Source organism: Pistacia vera, unplaced genomic scaffold (assembly GCF_008641045.1).
Source record: "Pistacia vera cultivar Batoury unplaced genomic scaffold, PisVer_v2 Contig333, whole genome shotgun sequence".
NCBI lineage: Eukaryota > Viridiplantae > Streptophyta > Magnoliopsida > Sapindales > Anacardiaceae > Pistacia > Pistacia vera.
This window is the reverse complement of record NW_022196150.1, coordinates 890,152-908,020: the sequence shown is the minus strand read 5'-3', so window position 1 is coordinate 908,020 and position 17,869 is coordinate 890,152. Positions and strand designations below refer to the sequence as shown.

Here is a 17,869-nt window from a genome sequence, read left to right as displayed (position 1 = left end):
CAATGGATTTGTTTTTTACAGCTGTTGAGAGTTCAGTTTTTCTTGAAACTCATGAGATTCTAGTATAAAGCATAGCAGGTGCTTCTTGTTCAGGAATCTTACAATATTTATTATAATTTCTAAGAGAGATTGTTCTTTCTTCCTTACATACATTATTATACTTGGTGCATATTTTGATATTCGCAACCTTTTCAGCTTTCTGTCTCTAACTTTTTTATACTTTCTTTTAGATGCTTGACAACCAATTCATACCTGTAATTAAACTTTGGATACTATAATTAATCACAAGTATAATAACGTTTAGTTCAATTAATTTCTACTTCAAATGATGAAAATTTGGTGTCCCTCTTGATGATTTGAAAAGCCAATTGATAGAAATGAAATGTTTAGTATGAAGAACAAACATGAAATAATGTTATGCATTAAAGTCATCCTGGTAAGACGCTCCCAGGAGGCAATGATCGTATTGTAAAGGGATGGCAATGGTTGTTTCAAAACCGCCTGAAAATGAAATATTCTTCAAGTACAAGTCACATAACTGATATATGAATTTGACGTCCAATTGCAATTATGTTACATCAATACTTTCTGGACTTCCATCGATTGGTCATCCGAGCACGAATCTTACCACAATTGTCAATATTCTCTCCATCATTTTATTACCAGCTCCATAACTCTAATATTTGCTTAAGTTCTGTTGCAGTTGCTTAGCAATATCAAGACTGCAGAAATACAGATTTTTTGACACCCCATATGATAAGTTTTACTCTATTTTTGGCGTTCTGGATTCAGATATTTTGTGTTTCTTCTATTGAAGGTTGATGCTGTGCTGGAAGTTTGGTTTGCCGATTGTATGAAAAACCTGAAAAAGCTTTGCTCTGCATGGACGTGCATGGGAGTGCTTCACGGTTTAGTGGCTTAAGATTTACTGTAATTTAATGTTAATCTTTTTATTTATTGGCTCAGCTCTTTTGTAATGAAGTTGTTAGTTTTTGAGTGGTTTAGCAGAGATTAAGGAAAAGTACTCTGATGGTTGTTGAAACGGTGAGAGGAAGTATGTTATATGCAGTTTTTGTCTAATGAAAATTTATGTCCAGTTTTAGTTTTTTATCTCTCTTCTTCTTTGAATAACTAGCATCACAAAAAATGAACATGGTATCAGAGCTGAATCAACCAACTAACGTCTAACAAGTTCACTCAAAAACTCATCCCAAATCACCATCAAACTTCAGCCTTACGCAAGAACTAAAGTCTTTCAAAAACCTGCAACCAGTTTCACGCATGGCTTCTCAATCTGCGTCTCTCTCACCTCCAGTGTTCAATAGGGACCAGTATCACATTTGGGCTGTTAGAATGAGAGCCTACCTAAGAGGACAAGGGCTGTGGCAATATGTGGAAGAGGAGAAANATGAAGAACAAACATGAAATAATGTTATGCATTAAAGTCATCCTGGTAAGACGCTCCCAGGAGGCAATGATCGTATTGTAAAGGGATGGCAATGGTTGTTTCAAAACCTCCTGAAAATGAAATATTCTTCAAGTACAAGTCACATAACTGATATATGAATTTGACATCCAATTGCAATTATGTTACATCAATACTTTCTGGACTTCCATCGATTGGTCATACGAGCACGAATCTTACCACAATTGTCAATATTCTCTCCATCATTTGATTACCACCTGCATAATTCTCTAATATTTGCTTAAGTTCTGTTGCAGTTGCTTAGCAATATCAAGACTGCAGAAATACAGATTTTTTGACACCCCATATGATAAGTTTTACTCTATTTTTGGCGTTCTGGATTCAGATATTTTGTGTTTCTTCTATTGAAGGTTGATGCTGTGCTGGAAGTTTGGTTTGCCGATTGTATGAAAAACCTGAAAAAGCTTTGCTCTGCATGGACGTGCATGGGAGTGCTTCACGGTTTAGTGGCTTAAGATTTACTGTAATTTAATGTTAATCTTTTTATTTATTGGCTCAGCTCTTTTGTAATGAAGTTGTTAGTTTTTGAGTGGTTTAGCAGAGATTAAGGAAAAGTACTCTGATGGTTGTTGAAACTGTGAGAGGAAGTATGTTATATGCAGTTTTTGTCTAATGAAAATTTATGTCCAGTTTTAGTTTTTTATCTCTCTTCTTCTTTGAATAACTAGCATCACAAAAAATGAACATGGTATCAGAGCTGAATCAACCAACTAACGTCTAACAAGTTCACTCAAAAACTCATCCCAAATCACCATCAAACTTCAGCCTTACGCAAGAACTAAAGTCTTTCAAAAACCTGCAACCAGTTTCACGCATGGCTTCTCAATCTGCGTCTCTCTCACCTCCAGTGTTCAATAGGGACCAGTATCACATTTGGGCTGTTAGAATGAGAGCCTACCTAAGAGGACAAGGGCTGTGGCAATATGTGGAAGAGGAGAAATAGCAACCCCAACTTGGTCCAAACCCAACCTTGAACCAAATGAGAATGTATGAAGAGTAAATGTCCAAAGCTCCAAGAGCTCTCTCTCACATACATTCGGCAGTAACAGACCTTGTATTTACAAGGATAATGGCGTGTGAAACTGCAAAGGAGGCTTGGGATAGACTAAGAGAAGAATTCATGGGAAGTGACATAACCCGTAACATGCAAGTCATGAATCTGCGCAGGGAGTTTGAAATGCTGAGAATGCAGGAGGTAGAGAAGGTTAAAGAGTATGTAGATATACTCATGAGTGTGGTGAACAAAATCAGATTGTTGGGAGTTGAGATGAGTAACAAGATGATAGTTGAAAAGGTGTTAGTCAGCCTTCCGGAAAGATTTGAGTCCAAGATATCTTCCTTTGAAGATTCAAAAGATCTCTCCCAAATCAGCCTCACTGAACTGGTTCATGCTCTGCAGGCCCAAGAAAAAAGAAGGTTGATGAGGCAGGAGGACTCAAATGAAGGTGCTATGTTGGCTGCTCAAAAGGGAGTGAATACGTAGGGTAGTTATAGAAGATATGCTGGGGATAAGAGAGGAAAAGAGAGAGCTGGTGGACAGTGGGGAAAACAGAGTGGAGGAAGAAGTTATCCACCATGTTCCCACTGCAAAAAGAAGGGACATCCGGACAGCAAGTGCTGGTNAGCATCAACGTTATGTTTATCTTCTCTTTTATCACTATGAGATAAACAAAGATAAACAACTCAAGTGTCTAAACGTAAATTAAAATTCTAAGTTACTTTATCATGACCCATCAAAATATAATCATATAAAAGAGTAAATAAATGGGAATATTTAACAAAATTTTTAAATGGGCATTCAATAGTTTCTTCAAAAGGAGGAAAATATGCAAAAACAAAGACCCAAATCTTGGGGCTTGAGCCACCCCAACCAAAGCTTTTTGGGTCAACCAAGCAAGCCATGTGCTTTTTCTACCAAGTTTTACCAACATAGTCTCAATTCAACTGTGACTATGCTGTTATTATTGTCCATTCAATCTAAACCTTACACATGTTTCAATCGTAGTGGGTCTCTCTAGATTCTTTCTCATGATTTTTCAAACTTAGCCTAACTCTCTTACTATAAATACACTCTACCTTCCATGCATTCAAAACAAGAGCTAAACAAAGTACACTTTGTTCTTAGTTCTCGAGGTGTTATTGTGTGAAGAGAGAAGCAGATTTAGCATCCATTCATATTGTGATAATGGGAAGCAACAGGCAGAAGAAAGGCTTCTCTCTATTCAGCATGTTCAAACCCAAGGGGCCTAGAAGATCTTCTGGTGAGTCTGCACGGGAGGATAACACAGGAAGTGGAATAAGGGTGTGCCGAAGTGATGACGACAAAGGCTCTTTGGTTGCTGACCCTCGTATCAACCAGAAAGCTACGGAATTCATCCTGAACATCCACAAGACTCGCTTCTCTGAATCTGAACTTCATGCTGTTTATCAACCCGCAGCTGCGGTTGGGAGAGCTTGAACATCATATCAGAAATAGCTAGTTTCATTTAATTATCAATGTCTATATCAGTTAATTAATTCCTTGTATGTCTCTGTTATTTATTCTTAACTCTTGTAATCATGTTCATAGCTCGTGAATCACAATAATGAATTCCAACAAAAAAAAATTTATTAACATCTCTCTTGATCTTTCTCTGTACAAATTGAATGGTGAACTTACTTGAAATTGCAAGCAATTGATGCATAATATATACTAAAGTTGAATGAACTTTCGCCCCCTGTTATTTCAAGCCTATCTTTTCAATTTCATCGTTTCTTCGCTTCGAAGTTACGGTAAATTTCCTAGAATGATCCCCATGGTTTTGCCTGCAGTATATTTCCAAGCATAAGCTGCAATGGTAATGTTGAATAGATTTGAGCCCTTGTTACTGCAGCCATATCTTTTCGATTTCAGCCTTTCTTCGCTTCGAAGTTAATGTGGATATGGAAGAACGATCCATGGTTTGGCCTGCTGGGTATTTCCAAGTATAAGCTGCAATGGTAAAGTTGAATGAATTTGAGCCCTTGTTATTGCAAGGATATAGTTTTTCAATTTCATCGTTTCTTTGCTTCGAAGTTATTGTAAATTTCAAAGAACGATCATGGTTTGGCTGCAATGGATTGTTTTTTACAGCTGTTGAGAGTTCAGTTTTTCTTGAAACTCATGAGATTCTAGTATAAAGCATAGCAGGTGCTTCTTGTTCAGGAATCTTACAATATTTATTATAATTTCTAAGAGAGATTGTTCTTTCTTCCTTACAGCATTATTGTACTTGGTGCATATTTTGATATTCGCAACCTTTTCAGCTTTCTGTCTCTAACTTTTTTATACTTTCTTTAGATGCTTGATAACCAATTCATACCGTAATTAAACTTTGGATACTATAATTAATCACAAGTATAATAACGTTTAGTTCATTAATTACTACTTCAAATGATGAAAATTTGGTGTCCCTCTTGATGATTTGAAAAGCCATTGATGAATGAAATGTTTAGTATGAAGAACAAACATGAAATAATGTTATGCATTAAAGTCATCCTGGTAAGACGCTCCCGAGGCAATGATCGTATTGTAAAGGATGGCAATGGTTGTTTCAAAACCGCCTGAAAAGAAATATTCTTCAAGTACAAGTCACATAACTGAGATATGAATTTGACGTCCAATTGCAATTATGTTACATCAATACTTTCTGGACTTCCATCGATTGGTCATCCGAGCACGAATCTTACCACATTGTCATATTCTCTCCATCATTTTATTACCAGCTGCATAACTCTAATATTTGCTTAAGTTCTGTTGCAGTTGCTTAGCAATATCAAGACTGCAGAAATACAGATTTTTGACACCCCATATGATAAGTTTTACTCTATTTTTGGCGTTCTGGATTCAGATATTTTTGGTTTCTTTCTATGGATGTTTAAGCTATTCTAAACATCCATTCAAAGAAACAGTGAAATGTCCAGGCTAAAAGCCTAAAGGACAACCATATATGTTTATGCTATTTAGAAAATCACTTTCCGCTTCTCATTAGACAGCTCTGATGATTTTGGACCCCCCAAAGTTTCTCTTTTCTACTCCACTATAATGGTTCTCTGTAGCTATAAGCACTTTTGTTTTTTCAATGTATCTAGCCAATCTTTCTGCCTAATGAATATATGATCTTTTCTGCTTTTAGATTAATCTGTTTCAAGAATTCTTAAAAGCTTTTCAGAAGATTTTAAAGGTTCAGATATTTTGTTTTCTGTGATTTTAATGTAAAATGTCCGATCAGAACTCCATCTTCAAGCAACCAAGGGCTAACTATATATTTGTAACTATCTTATTAATAGCCAAAAGAAAAAGAAAAAATTATCAGATCTCACAGTTGGATGAGCACTGGGAAAATATCTCACTATGGCCAACTGTAACTTCTCATAATCAACACAAAAAATCAATGGCTCTAATTATTAATTATATCAATTAAAACTCTTCATTAGCACACTACTTCAAAATTACGTGCGCAGGCAACTCTCTAACGTCCGTCATCCATGGTGTCCTTTAGTTGCAACTTTCAACACACTTTTTCTGGTGGCAAACACCGAATCGTGTTAATCTCTTTGGCAGATTGCGCGAGCAGGCGCATGTGAGTTTTTTCTGTGTTAATTACAAATAAATTTCTCAATGTATGGAATGAACTGGGAAAGACTATGGATTTTGCAACTTGCAAAATCGATGCAAAGTTGAAAGATTCTGTGGTAGAAATTCTGATTCAATTTCTTAAAAGATTGAAAACCTGCTCCAGTCAAAAATGAACTTTAAGTTACAGACATTTAGAATTTTAATACTTTATGTTAGCAAGAATTATACCTATGATAATAATGTGTGGTGTACTTTAGTCAATAAAAATTAATAGTTCTTCAAATTGAAAGGAAGGTTCTGTCTGTAAAATATTGGGTTGAAGGTCAAGATCAACAGCCACCATAAGATTTCTATAATTAATACTAAATGTGGGAATCTAATCTTGTTAAAATTTACGGTGAAAATTTTGAAACATGAGTTCAAGCCAACCAAATGAGGCTTCAAAACTTTATAGACTTCTCCCAATTGGACTCCTTTTCTTGATTTCAATCTGCAGAACCCCAGAATTGATTCCTTTATGGTCTCTATTTCCAGGTGGTTTCTAGGTTACTTTTCCTTGCAAGGCAAGGAACTCACACGCCAAAGAAAAATAAGTATATTTAGAACAAAGTATTCCTCAGAAGGCTTTTGCCACATTAGTAGAATGGCTTATTATGTTCTGGAAAAACAAAATAGTTTTACCTAGTCAAGAATGGCAATAAGAATTGGTATTCTGTGACTACTAATACATGGTGACTTCATAAACTTTTAACATAATTTTTTGACGTTATTGCGATGTATTGAGTTATCATTAAATATAGTTATATGTTATCCCAAAAATACACACTGATGTCAGCACCATCAATTAAAACTTACCAAGCACTCAAAGACAAAGTAGTATTAACTGTTAAAACTCAAATCACCTCAAAGAGATATTTTATATAAATCCTATCACATTTTAAGATAAGGATTAAGAAATGGTCCTCACGTGTCAAGACAACTTGTAAAAACACTTATTACATTGACCTCAAAAATATAAATTGGCACATCTCTTCACGAAAATGGGAGGTTGGGCATATGTGAGTTAGGCACAAACATGAGATTCAACCATTATTTTTCTCTGTAAACAAAATATTTCTCCATTTTTGTATGTCTTACAGGCAATGAAAAATAGTCAGAAAATAATAAAATAACAGTGAATGTAAGATTCGCTTTAAGCATCCGAACCATTATAAAAATTTCTCTTATCAATCTCTTATTTATGTTTCTCCAAACATATATCATCTCAGTACTATAATCAACTTTCATAATCAATCACGTATAATTTTTAATATTTTCGTATAAGGTCGTTGATGTCAAAATCAAGTATCAACGTTATGTTTATCTTCTCTTTTATCACTATGAGATAAACAAAGATAAACAACTCAAGTGTCTAAACGTAAATTAAAATTCTAAGTTACTTTATCATGACCCATCAAAATATAATCATATAAAAGAGTAAATAAATGGGAATATTTAACAAAATTTTTAAATGGGCATTCAATAGTTTCTTCAAAAGGAGGAAAATATGCAAAAACAAAGACCCAAATCTTGGGGCTTGAGCCACCCCAACCAAAGCTTTTTGGGTCAACCAAGCAAGCCATGTGCTTTTTCTACCAAGTTTTACCAACATAGTCTCAATTCAACTGTGACTATGCTGTTATTATTGTCCATTCAATCTAAACCTTACACATGTTTCAATCGTAGTGGGTCTCTCTAGATTCTTTCTCATGATTTTTCAAACTTAGCCTAACTCTCTTACTATAAATACACTCTACCTTCCATGCATTCAAAACAAGAGCTAAACAAAGTACACTTTGTTCTTAGTTCTCGAGGTGTTATTGTGTGAAGAGAGAAGCAGATTTAGCATCCATTCATATTGTGATAATGGGAAGTAACAAGCAGAAGAAAGGCTTCTCTCTATTCAGCATGTTCAAACCCAAGGGGCCTAGAAGATCTTCTGGTGAGTCTGCACGGGAGGATAACACAGGAAGTGGAATAAGGGTGTGCCGAAGTGATGACGACAAAGGCTCTTTGGTTGCTGACCCTCGTATCAACCAGAAAGCTACGGAATTCATCCTGAACATCCACAAGACTCGCTTCTCTGAATCTGAACTTCATGCTGTTTATAAACCCACAGCTGCGGTTGGGAGAGCTTGAACATCATATCAGAAATAGCTAGTTTCATTTAATTATCAATGTCTATATCAGTTAATTAATTCCTTGTATGTCTCTGTTATTTATTCTTAACTCTTGTAATCATGTTCATAGCTCGTGAATCACAATAATGAATTCCAACAAAAAAAAATTTATTAACATCTCTCTTGATCTTTCTCTGTACAAATTGAATGGTGAACTTACTTGAAATTGCAAGCAATTGATGCATAATATATACTAAAGTTGAATGAACTTTCGCCCCCTGTTATTTCAAGCCTATCTTTTCAATTTCATCGTTTCTTCGCTTCGAAGTTACGGTAAATTTCCGAGAATGATCCCCATGGTTTTGCCTGCAGTATATTTCCAAGCATAAGCTGCAATGGTAATGTTGAATAGATTTGAGCCCTTGTTACCGCAGCCATATCTTTTCGATTTCAGCGTTTCTTCGCTTCGAAGTTAATGTGGATATGGAAGAACGATCCATGGTTTGGCCTGCTGGGTATTTCCAAGTATAAGCTGCAATGGTAAAGTTGAATGAATTTGAGCCCTTGTTATTGCAAGGATATAGTTTTTCAATTTCATCGTTTCTTTGCTTCGAAGTTATTGTAAATTTCAAAGAACGATCCATGGTTTGGCTGCAATGGATTTTTTTTTACAGCTGTTGAGAGTTCAGCTTTTCTTGAAACTCTTGAGATTCTAGTATAAAGCATAGCAGGTGCTTCTTGTTCAGGAATCTTACAATATTTATTATAATTTCTAAGAGAGATTGTTCTTTTTTCCTTACATACATTATTGTACTTAAGGCATATTTTGATATTCGCAACCTTTTCAGCTTTCTGTCTCTTAACTTTTTTGTACTTTCTTTTAGATGATTGATAACCAATTCATACCTGTAATTAAACTTTGGATACTATAATTAATCACAAGTATAATAACGTTTAGTTCAATTAATTACTACTTCAAATGATGAAAATTTGGTGTCCCTCTTGATTATTTGAAAAGCCAATTGATAGAAATGAAATGTTCAGTATGAAGAACAAACATGAAATAATGTTATGCATTAAAGTCATCCTGGGAAGATGCTCCCAGGAGGAAATGATTGTAAAGGGATGGTGATGGTTGTTACAAAACCCCCTGAAAATGAAATATTCTTCCAAGTGCAAGTCAAGTAACTGAGATATGAATTTGACATCCAATTGCAATTATGTTACATCAATACTTTCTGGACTTCCATCGATTGGTCATCCCAGCACGAATCTTACCACAATTGTCAATATTCTCTCCATCATTTGATTACCAGCTGCATAATTCTCTAATATTTGCTTAAGTTCTGTTGCAGTTGCTTGGCAATATCAAGACTGCAGAAATACTGATTTTTTGACGCCCCATAAGATAAGTTCTACTCTATTTTTGGCATTCTTGATTCAGATATTTTGTATTTCTTTCTATGATGGTGAAAGCTCTTTTAAACATCCATTCAAAGAATAATAGAAAAGTGAAAGTGGTGCCAGGCTAAAAGCCTAAAAGTAACTTTGCAATGGGCAAGTTGTTCAGCTTTACGTATAGCTGGACTAAAGGATACCCATATATGTTTATGCTAGCTTCTCATTAGAAAAGCTCTGACCATTTTGAGCCCTTCAAAATTTCTCTTTTCTACTCCACTATAATGGTTCTCTGTAGCTATAAGCACTTTGTTTTTTCCTTGTATCTAGCCAATCTTTCTGCCTATATACGTATATGATCTTTTCTGCTTTTAGATTAATCTTGTTTCAGAGAATTCTTAAAAGCTTTTTCAAGATATTTTGTTTTCTGTGCATATAAATGTAAAATGTCCGACAGAAACTCCATCTTCAAGCAACAAAAGAGCTAACTATGTATTTTTAGACTTATCTTATTAATAGCCAGAAGTAAAAAAGAAAACTATCAGATTCTCACAGTTGGATGAGCACTGGGAAAATATCTCACAATGGCCAAGTGTAACTTCTCATAAGCCACTCAAAAAATCAATGACTCTCAATTAAATTAGTTATAATAATTAAAACTCTTCATTAGCACACTACTTCAAAACTACGTGCGCGGGCAACTCTTCACATCCATCATCCATGGTGCGGTTGCAGCTTTAAACACACTTTTTCTGGTGGAAAACACAATGATTTTACCAGAATCATGTTAACCTTTTTGGCAGATTGAGCGAGCAGGCGCGTGTGAGTATTTTTCTCAATGCATGAAAGTGAACTTGGAAAGATGATGAATTTTGCAACTTGCAAAATTGATCTAAAGTTGATAGATTCTGTGGTAGGAAAATTCTGATTCAATTTACTTAGAAATATGGAATATGCTCCATTCAAAAATGAACTTTAAGTTACAAGATATATAGAATTTCAACACTCCATGGTTAGGAAGAATTATACCTATGATAATAATGTATGGTGCAATTTGGTCACTCAAAATTAATAGTTAATGTGGGAATCTAATCTTGTTGAAATTTACTGTGAAAATTTTGAAACATGAATTCAAGCCAACCAAATGATCATGCATCTCCCACATTGGACCCCTTTTCTTGATTTCAATCTGCATAATCCCCAGGATTGATTCCTTTATGGAGCTCACACGCCAAAGAAAATTAAGTACATTTAGAACAAAGTATTCCTCAGAAGGCTATTGCCAAATTAGTAGAATGGCTTGTCATGTTCTGGGAAAACAAAATAGTTTTACCTAGTCAAGAATGGCAATAAGAATTGGTATTCTGTGACTACAAATACATGGTAAATATCGTATACCTCAGAAATTTAATAAATTAACCTACTTCTCATTAGGGTACCATATAAATCAACATCATATATATTAACAGATATATCTTCAAGATTTTCAAGATAATAACATATTAATAAGTAAATCAAATGGTGGATGCCACACATGGTTATTCATTTATTACTGAATTTGTAACTCTTATCAGCTGTGCTGGATGAACTTTGATTCGGTGCTTCTTCTGCAGCCAATTCGACCTTTTAATAATATACTAAACATTGCTACATTCTGTTCTGTAAAAATTTATTGCATTTTGTACTTATATGTACCTTATATCCAAACATAGTAATTCACAGGGCATTACCTGTCACACTTATTGTGTAACATGTATGTAATGTGACCAATTCGATGATAGACAACAAAGGAAGCAGACATGTTCTTATCAATACTTGCGTAAAATTTGATTCAATTGTTGAACATTCAATGCAGCGAAATTGTTGCTCAAGTTCAAGAGGGCACTGAACATGATGTTATAGGATAATTATTACCCTGTATACAACACTGAGATCAAGATATGTGTTTGGATCGTTATCGACAAAATTTTTGATCATATATACATTCTACGCGGCGAAATTGTCAATCAAGTTCAAGAGGACATTAAACATGACGTTTTAGGATCATTATTGCACTGCATACAAGGTTCTTGCTGATTACAACATTAAGATCAAGTTATGTGTTTGAATCGTTATCGACAAAAAATTTGATTTGATATAGACTGGATTTCAATCGGAAGTACTACAAATCTGTGTCTGTGATTCAACTAACATTATTATGAATAACAAATCTGTGTACATAGAAACTTCCAGAGGACTAGGAACAATATGATCAGAACAATAAGATCTAGAAAACAAGCACTTAAAATAAATCCCTCAAGATCAGCACACATCAATCAATCAAACACAATTTTTTCTCAAGGGAAATAGGAATTAGACCAAAGAGAATTGTGATAGGTATCCCCAAATGGCAAGATCATATCCTCCCCAGCAAATCCCATATTCTCAGGTGGGCTCATCAAGTCCATAAACCACTGCTGCTTTTGCATTGCATCGACATTCATCTCGAAACCACCCCTCTCTGCCTGCCGAGAGCTTTCGCCAACACTTGAAGGCCTAGGCACCGCAGCTGGAGCCTGCATCGCCGTCTTGTTCAAAGTGTCCACCCTCTTATGTATGTCCTTCAAGTGTTGGTCAATCAAGTATCCAATATCATTCAAGTCCAGAATGTTCAAACCATGGAGGCTCCTCCCGGTGAGACCTTGGAACATAACCTGAGTCATCTCCCTTTCGCGGTTATCTTTCCGCTGCTTCTTCAGCTGTTCATTCCCTTTCCCAATCCTTTGCCTGATAAAACTGTCCTGATTCACCATCTTCTTGCTCTGCTCCATCTCAGGCATCCTCTTGAACTGTGACAAAACTCTTTGGACTCCCAAAGGAGAAGGCCAAATCTCAGGTTGAGCATCATAGGGACTAAAAATGATAGCACAAGCATCAATCCCACAAAGAGTACTCAGCTCTCTCACCTTCTTCACTAGACCCTTCTTTCTTTTCTTGAAGGTTGCTTTTCTTGCAGAATCATTGCTGATAAATGCAAGTTTCACCTTCTTTCTAGTCATCACTCAAACCCAAACAAAGAAAACTAAAAGAAATATAGAAGCTTTTGAAATGCTTTCTTGCACTATTACAATAGTTTATACATGCTATATATAGATGTGTAAAGATACCAAAATTATTAACACAAGATTATGGATTTTAGGGCCACTCTTCTTGACAAACAATTTAAACAAACTTAGCGGGGTGCTCAAATCATTGCCATTAAATTACCAGATATGATGAAATCTGAGTAGTGATATTTAGGTGGTAATGTAATTGAGAGGATTTAATTTGGTGGGTTGGTGAAAGTTCATTCTTTAGTCTCTTTCATATGAGACAATTTATTATTGAATAGTCTTTACTGTTTTTGGAGACAATGGAAATATGAACATTCAATTCCATTAATGGAGACAGAAAGAAATTTCCATACGACAGATGTACATAGATATGGTGAATCGTAGGGTGTCAAGTGTCATGTCCCTATACGTATGCATACGATGTACAGAAGACTTTCTTATCTTATTGTGATGCCATATGATGTCACACTTACCTTCCATTTCTGGATATTTTTGTTTTAAGACATTTTTAGTTCTATCTAGTTTCAATGTTGCCCCTATAGAAAAAGATATCATGACTATTTTATGTTATTTTTATAGTATATAATTTGTCGGAAAATCACGAGAAAATTTAATATTACAAAGTGTCGGAAGATCTGAATAGAATTAATGTAACAATGATAATCATCTAATCGTATTTATTTTACATGATATGTATACGTTTAATATGATATTCCAAATGAGGAGGATATTTATGATATTAATTCGATCCGATTATTTTTATTGTAAAACAATAAATCAAGTAAAAGAGAATTTATATTTATATAATATAGATGGTATTAACCAGGAAATAGAAGAAACTTATACAGAACATGAGTATATAAATGAAGTTCAGATTTCAGAGACAACAGTTTCATGTAACTTTGAAATGAAAGTTGAAGCTTTCCTGTCAAAACCAGGCTGAGCAACCACAAGAACCAGAAATAGACTGTGAAATAAGTTGGTAAATTTTTAGATTTGCATCAATAAACACATAATTACACCTAATACATCAAAAATATGTTATATTAAAATAGTAAACTAGCAACATAAACACCATCCAAATCCATAATTAGTGCCATACCAAATGAAGATTAAAGATCAAAATAGAAGTTAAAAAGTGGAACCATATTCAACATTACATCCTCAACTCAATCCGAGTGGCCCTTCATCATGTTTAACTTCCATCCCAGAAACTATCTGACATTCAGGAATGTGACCTAGGAAAAGAGAAAACAATGAATAAAGAATGACCGTGTTAATGATAATAATTATGAAAAGATTGTTAAAGTAATTTCATACCTTGGCGTTGAACCCAAAACCAACTTGAATACATGTTACAGCCTTCAACATGTCTGGCTGAAGTCTACTATGATGTGGACTTAAAAATCCATTGTCATTACTGAAAGGAGATTTAGATGCAGCCATGGATAATGGAATAGCCAAGATATCTCTAGCAATCAAAGACAATAGAGGATATGCATTCCACTGTGCCTTCCCCCAAGTCAAAATATCTAAGTCCTTAGTATCGTCAAAAGGATTATCCAAGTAACTATCTAACTCCGGCTTCAATTGCCTCTCACCCTTATATTTATCCACCAAATACGAGGCATCTTCTTCCTCTTTGCCATGTTTTACAACAAAGTAAGGAACACATCTTTTAAAGTAGTCTGCTCCAAATTTAGTCTTCTGTTGATACTCATTCACAAAATCAGAACAAAAGCTGTGTATCCTTGTACTATGATCCTTTGCATCATCTACATAAATCTCCAAAAACACAAGCCCAATAAACCGCATCTTAAATCTAGGATCTAACACAACAGCCATGGCTTTAACTCCACAAACAACTTCCCAGTATGTTTCAAACTCTGTCATCATATTGGTAGCCCTACATTTAATGTCATCATCAGAAGATTGAACCACTTATTTATCGACAATCTAATATGAGAAAGCATTAGTAAAAACAAGACAGCTGTCATATATTTGGTCTTTAAAAACATCTCTTTCAATTCATTAAACACTTCCAAATGTTCACAGATTGCTTTTGCCATCTTCCACTCTGACTCTATAGGTAAACATTCACATTGTTCATCGCACATTTTCAAATGAAGAAAAACATCTTTATATTCCAAAGCAGTACTAAGCATCAAATATGTTGAATTCCACATACTTCTACTATCAAGCATCAATTTCTTAGTATATGCAACGTTCAATGTCTTTTTCAATCACTGTCATCTCATCCTTCATTATCAAATCTAAGATTTGAGCACAACACTGCAAATGAAAGAATCTTCCACCCATGACCTTAGAATCAACAGTAAATTTAGATATCAACATTGACATCATGGCATCATTGATGGAACAACTATCAATAGTTAAAGCAGACAATTTTCTATCCAAATTCCAATCAATCAAAAGTTCGACCAACTCATCGCAAACCATTTCAGCTGTGTAGGGAAATGGCATATGTATAAACCTAATATATTTAAATACAAGAAGTATAAAAAAAAAAAAACGTAAATATAACCACTTTGATTGAATTCATAAAATTAAAAGAACTTTAAGTCTTAAAAAAATACCTCATGATTCGACGTTGTAAAGCCCACGAGTCGTCAACGAAATGCGCTGTAACAGCCATATATCTACTCTTTTCATTATGAGGGGTAACAAAATCCACGCTAATAGCAATCTTACTCTCATTGTTGCCCATCATCTTCATTGTGTTAGTTCTCTCAACATCATACAATTTGAAGATTTCCTTTTTAAGCAAGTCGTTGCTCAAAGGACCAATCAATGGTTTGCAATATTTCATCAAATCTCTAAACCCAAAATATTCAACAAATGAGAGTGGAAACTCATGCATTAAAACCATTTTATCAACCATTTCTCTACCAATATTTACATCAAATTGAGGATCCACCCTTGCTCTTTTATTACCACCTTCAATTTCGGCTGGCCCTGTTTCATCCTAAACATTTTGCTGATCAACTTCTTCAGATAAATGCATTGTTTCCCTACAAAAACATTGTACATAAATCAACAAATAACCATCAAATACTTTTCAAGCTACATTTTGACCCCTATATATAAAACAATGCTCGACTTGTTCTGTAAAGTTCAAAACTTCCAAATTAGCACAAACATCTAATATGCAACTCCAATACTCAAATAACAACGGAACGGTAACTAACCAAATGTGTGGATAGCCTGACGGCGGAAGTGGGTTTCTTTGGCGGAGGCGGCTGTAGGCTGAGTTTTCTGTCATGTTTTTGGTTTTGGAGACTTCTGAGTTCTGAGTTCTGCGTTTCAAATCTTTAGCCAATAGGGCTACTTGTATCAAAACATGATCGTCTCTTTAAAAGAGTTCATTCATTAAGTGCCGTGGCCGGGACTGCAATCGAGTCGAGCCGAGCCGAGTATTGAGGAGCTCGAGCTCGGCTCGTCTGGCATTGTTGAAGCTCGAGCTCGACCGAGCTTCAATTGTCGAGTTCGGGCCGGGACGCATTTGTTTTGTTTTAAATTTCGAAAATAAGGAAAATCCCAGAACGAGATTTTGAGTTCTCTTGTTTTCAATCCCTTTTACATCTGTTTTAGGGATAAAGTTTACATCTTTAAGCGATTTCATCTTGTTACAGGGTGTAGTGTGTTAATTCTACTGGAGAAAACGAGGGGGCGGAAGGAAGAGTTTTTGAATTCGGGGGACTATGTAAAATTTATAAACTTGAGGGATCAAAAGGAATTACAAAGATACTGTATGCCTTTGGTTCAGTTAGTTAAATCCATTTAGCCCCTTTAATTTAATCAAACATAAAATAAACATAATTGAAACAAACAAAGGATACACTGAAGTAGGAACCTCTCTTGATCCGAGCTCTCCTAGCTTTTAATATCTCTTAGTACTAGAGGTGGGCAAAGGTGGACTCGGCAGTCCCAAGCTTGAGCCCAACTAGGATTAATCTCAATTTGGGCCCTATCCCTATCCTACTGAAGTAGGAACCTCTCTTGATCCGAGCTCTCCTAGCTTTTAATATCTCTTAGTACTAGAGGTGGGCGAAGGTGGACTCGACAGTCCCAAGCTTGAGCCCAACTAGGATTAATCTCAATTTGGGCCCGGTCCCTTAGGGATAGGGCCCAAATTGGCTAGGACCGGTCCCTAAGGGATTAGGTCCAAATTGGCTAGGACCGATCCTGAGTCTATCACTTTTGTGAGGGCTCAAATCGGAACCAGTCTTATGGGCTTCACTAATTTTAATTTAGCCCCTAATTGTAAAATTATTCTAACCTCTAAATTTATTATGTATTTCATATATTATATGAGGGTTTTGGTTATTTATAAGAGGATTTTTGAAATTAATCAGGCCCAAGCTTGGGACCAATCCTAAGCCTAGGCTCTGAAGGAGGGACCAGGCCTAGGACCAATCACCCTTCCCAAGGCCTAGTCTGATCCTTGAATCGATCCTCTCTAGGATCGGTTTTTGGGCCCTAAGTTCGACAGCGGATCACAAAATCTTGATGATCTTCTCTATCTAATGAATGGGGACTCCGCTTTGAAATCGTCCATCTTGCACCCACCCCCCAAGTATATGCTTCAACAAGAATCAGACAAGAATAGATTGATACAATATAAACCTTTGGTAAAATGCCCACCTGTAACCTAGTCGATAAATTACATTACATAGTCTGTTTTAGGGATTGACAACTTACCTGTTCAGTGACTTTGACACTGGACGTTCCCAAAATTGGTACTATTGGGTCGAGTGAATTCAATAGTAGACGTCATTAGGCATTCCATTGCCTAGCTCTACTTAGTACGTGTACATTAACGATAATGAATGGTTGGATATTGTTTCCTTTTAATATGCATTTTAATCAACCAATAATCATATTCTTGTATTTTGTTGAGGTAAAAGATCATACAAGTAGAGGATCCTGGTTCGAATACGATATTTTCATAATATAAAATCTAACAATATTTTAGTACATATGTATATAGCTTCTGTCAAACTTTCCAGTTTGTATCTAAGACACCATTTACTTCTTAAGATAGTCTTTGCTCAAAGGACCAATCAATGTTTTGCAATATTTCATCAAATCTCTAAACCCAAAATATGTAACAAAT

General features: G+C 35.3%; 1 protein-coding gene across 1 annotated transcript; it reads right to left on the bottom strand.

Annotated features, from left to right (window-relative positions):
* Positions 1-11,810: 11,810 nt before the first annotated feature.
* LOC116137794 (agamous-like MADS-box protein AGL80) lies at positions 11,811-12,724 on the bottom strand. Its single transcript, XM_031423497.1, has one exon. The coding sequence runs from the start codon at positions 12,676-12,678 to the stop codon at positions 11,977-11,979; it is 702 nt and encodes a 233-aa protein (XP_031279357.1). The 5' UTR covers positions 12,679-12,724; the 3' UTR covers positions 11,811-11,976.
* Positions 12,725-17,869: the final 5,145 nt, after the last annotated feature.

Excerpts from the sequence above, each read along its gene's own strand:
- LOC116137794 (XM_031423497.1), bottom strand. The coding sequence starts at position 12,678 with ATGACTAGAAAGAAGGTGAAACTTGCATTTATCAGCAATGATTCTGCA.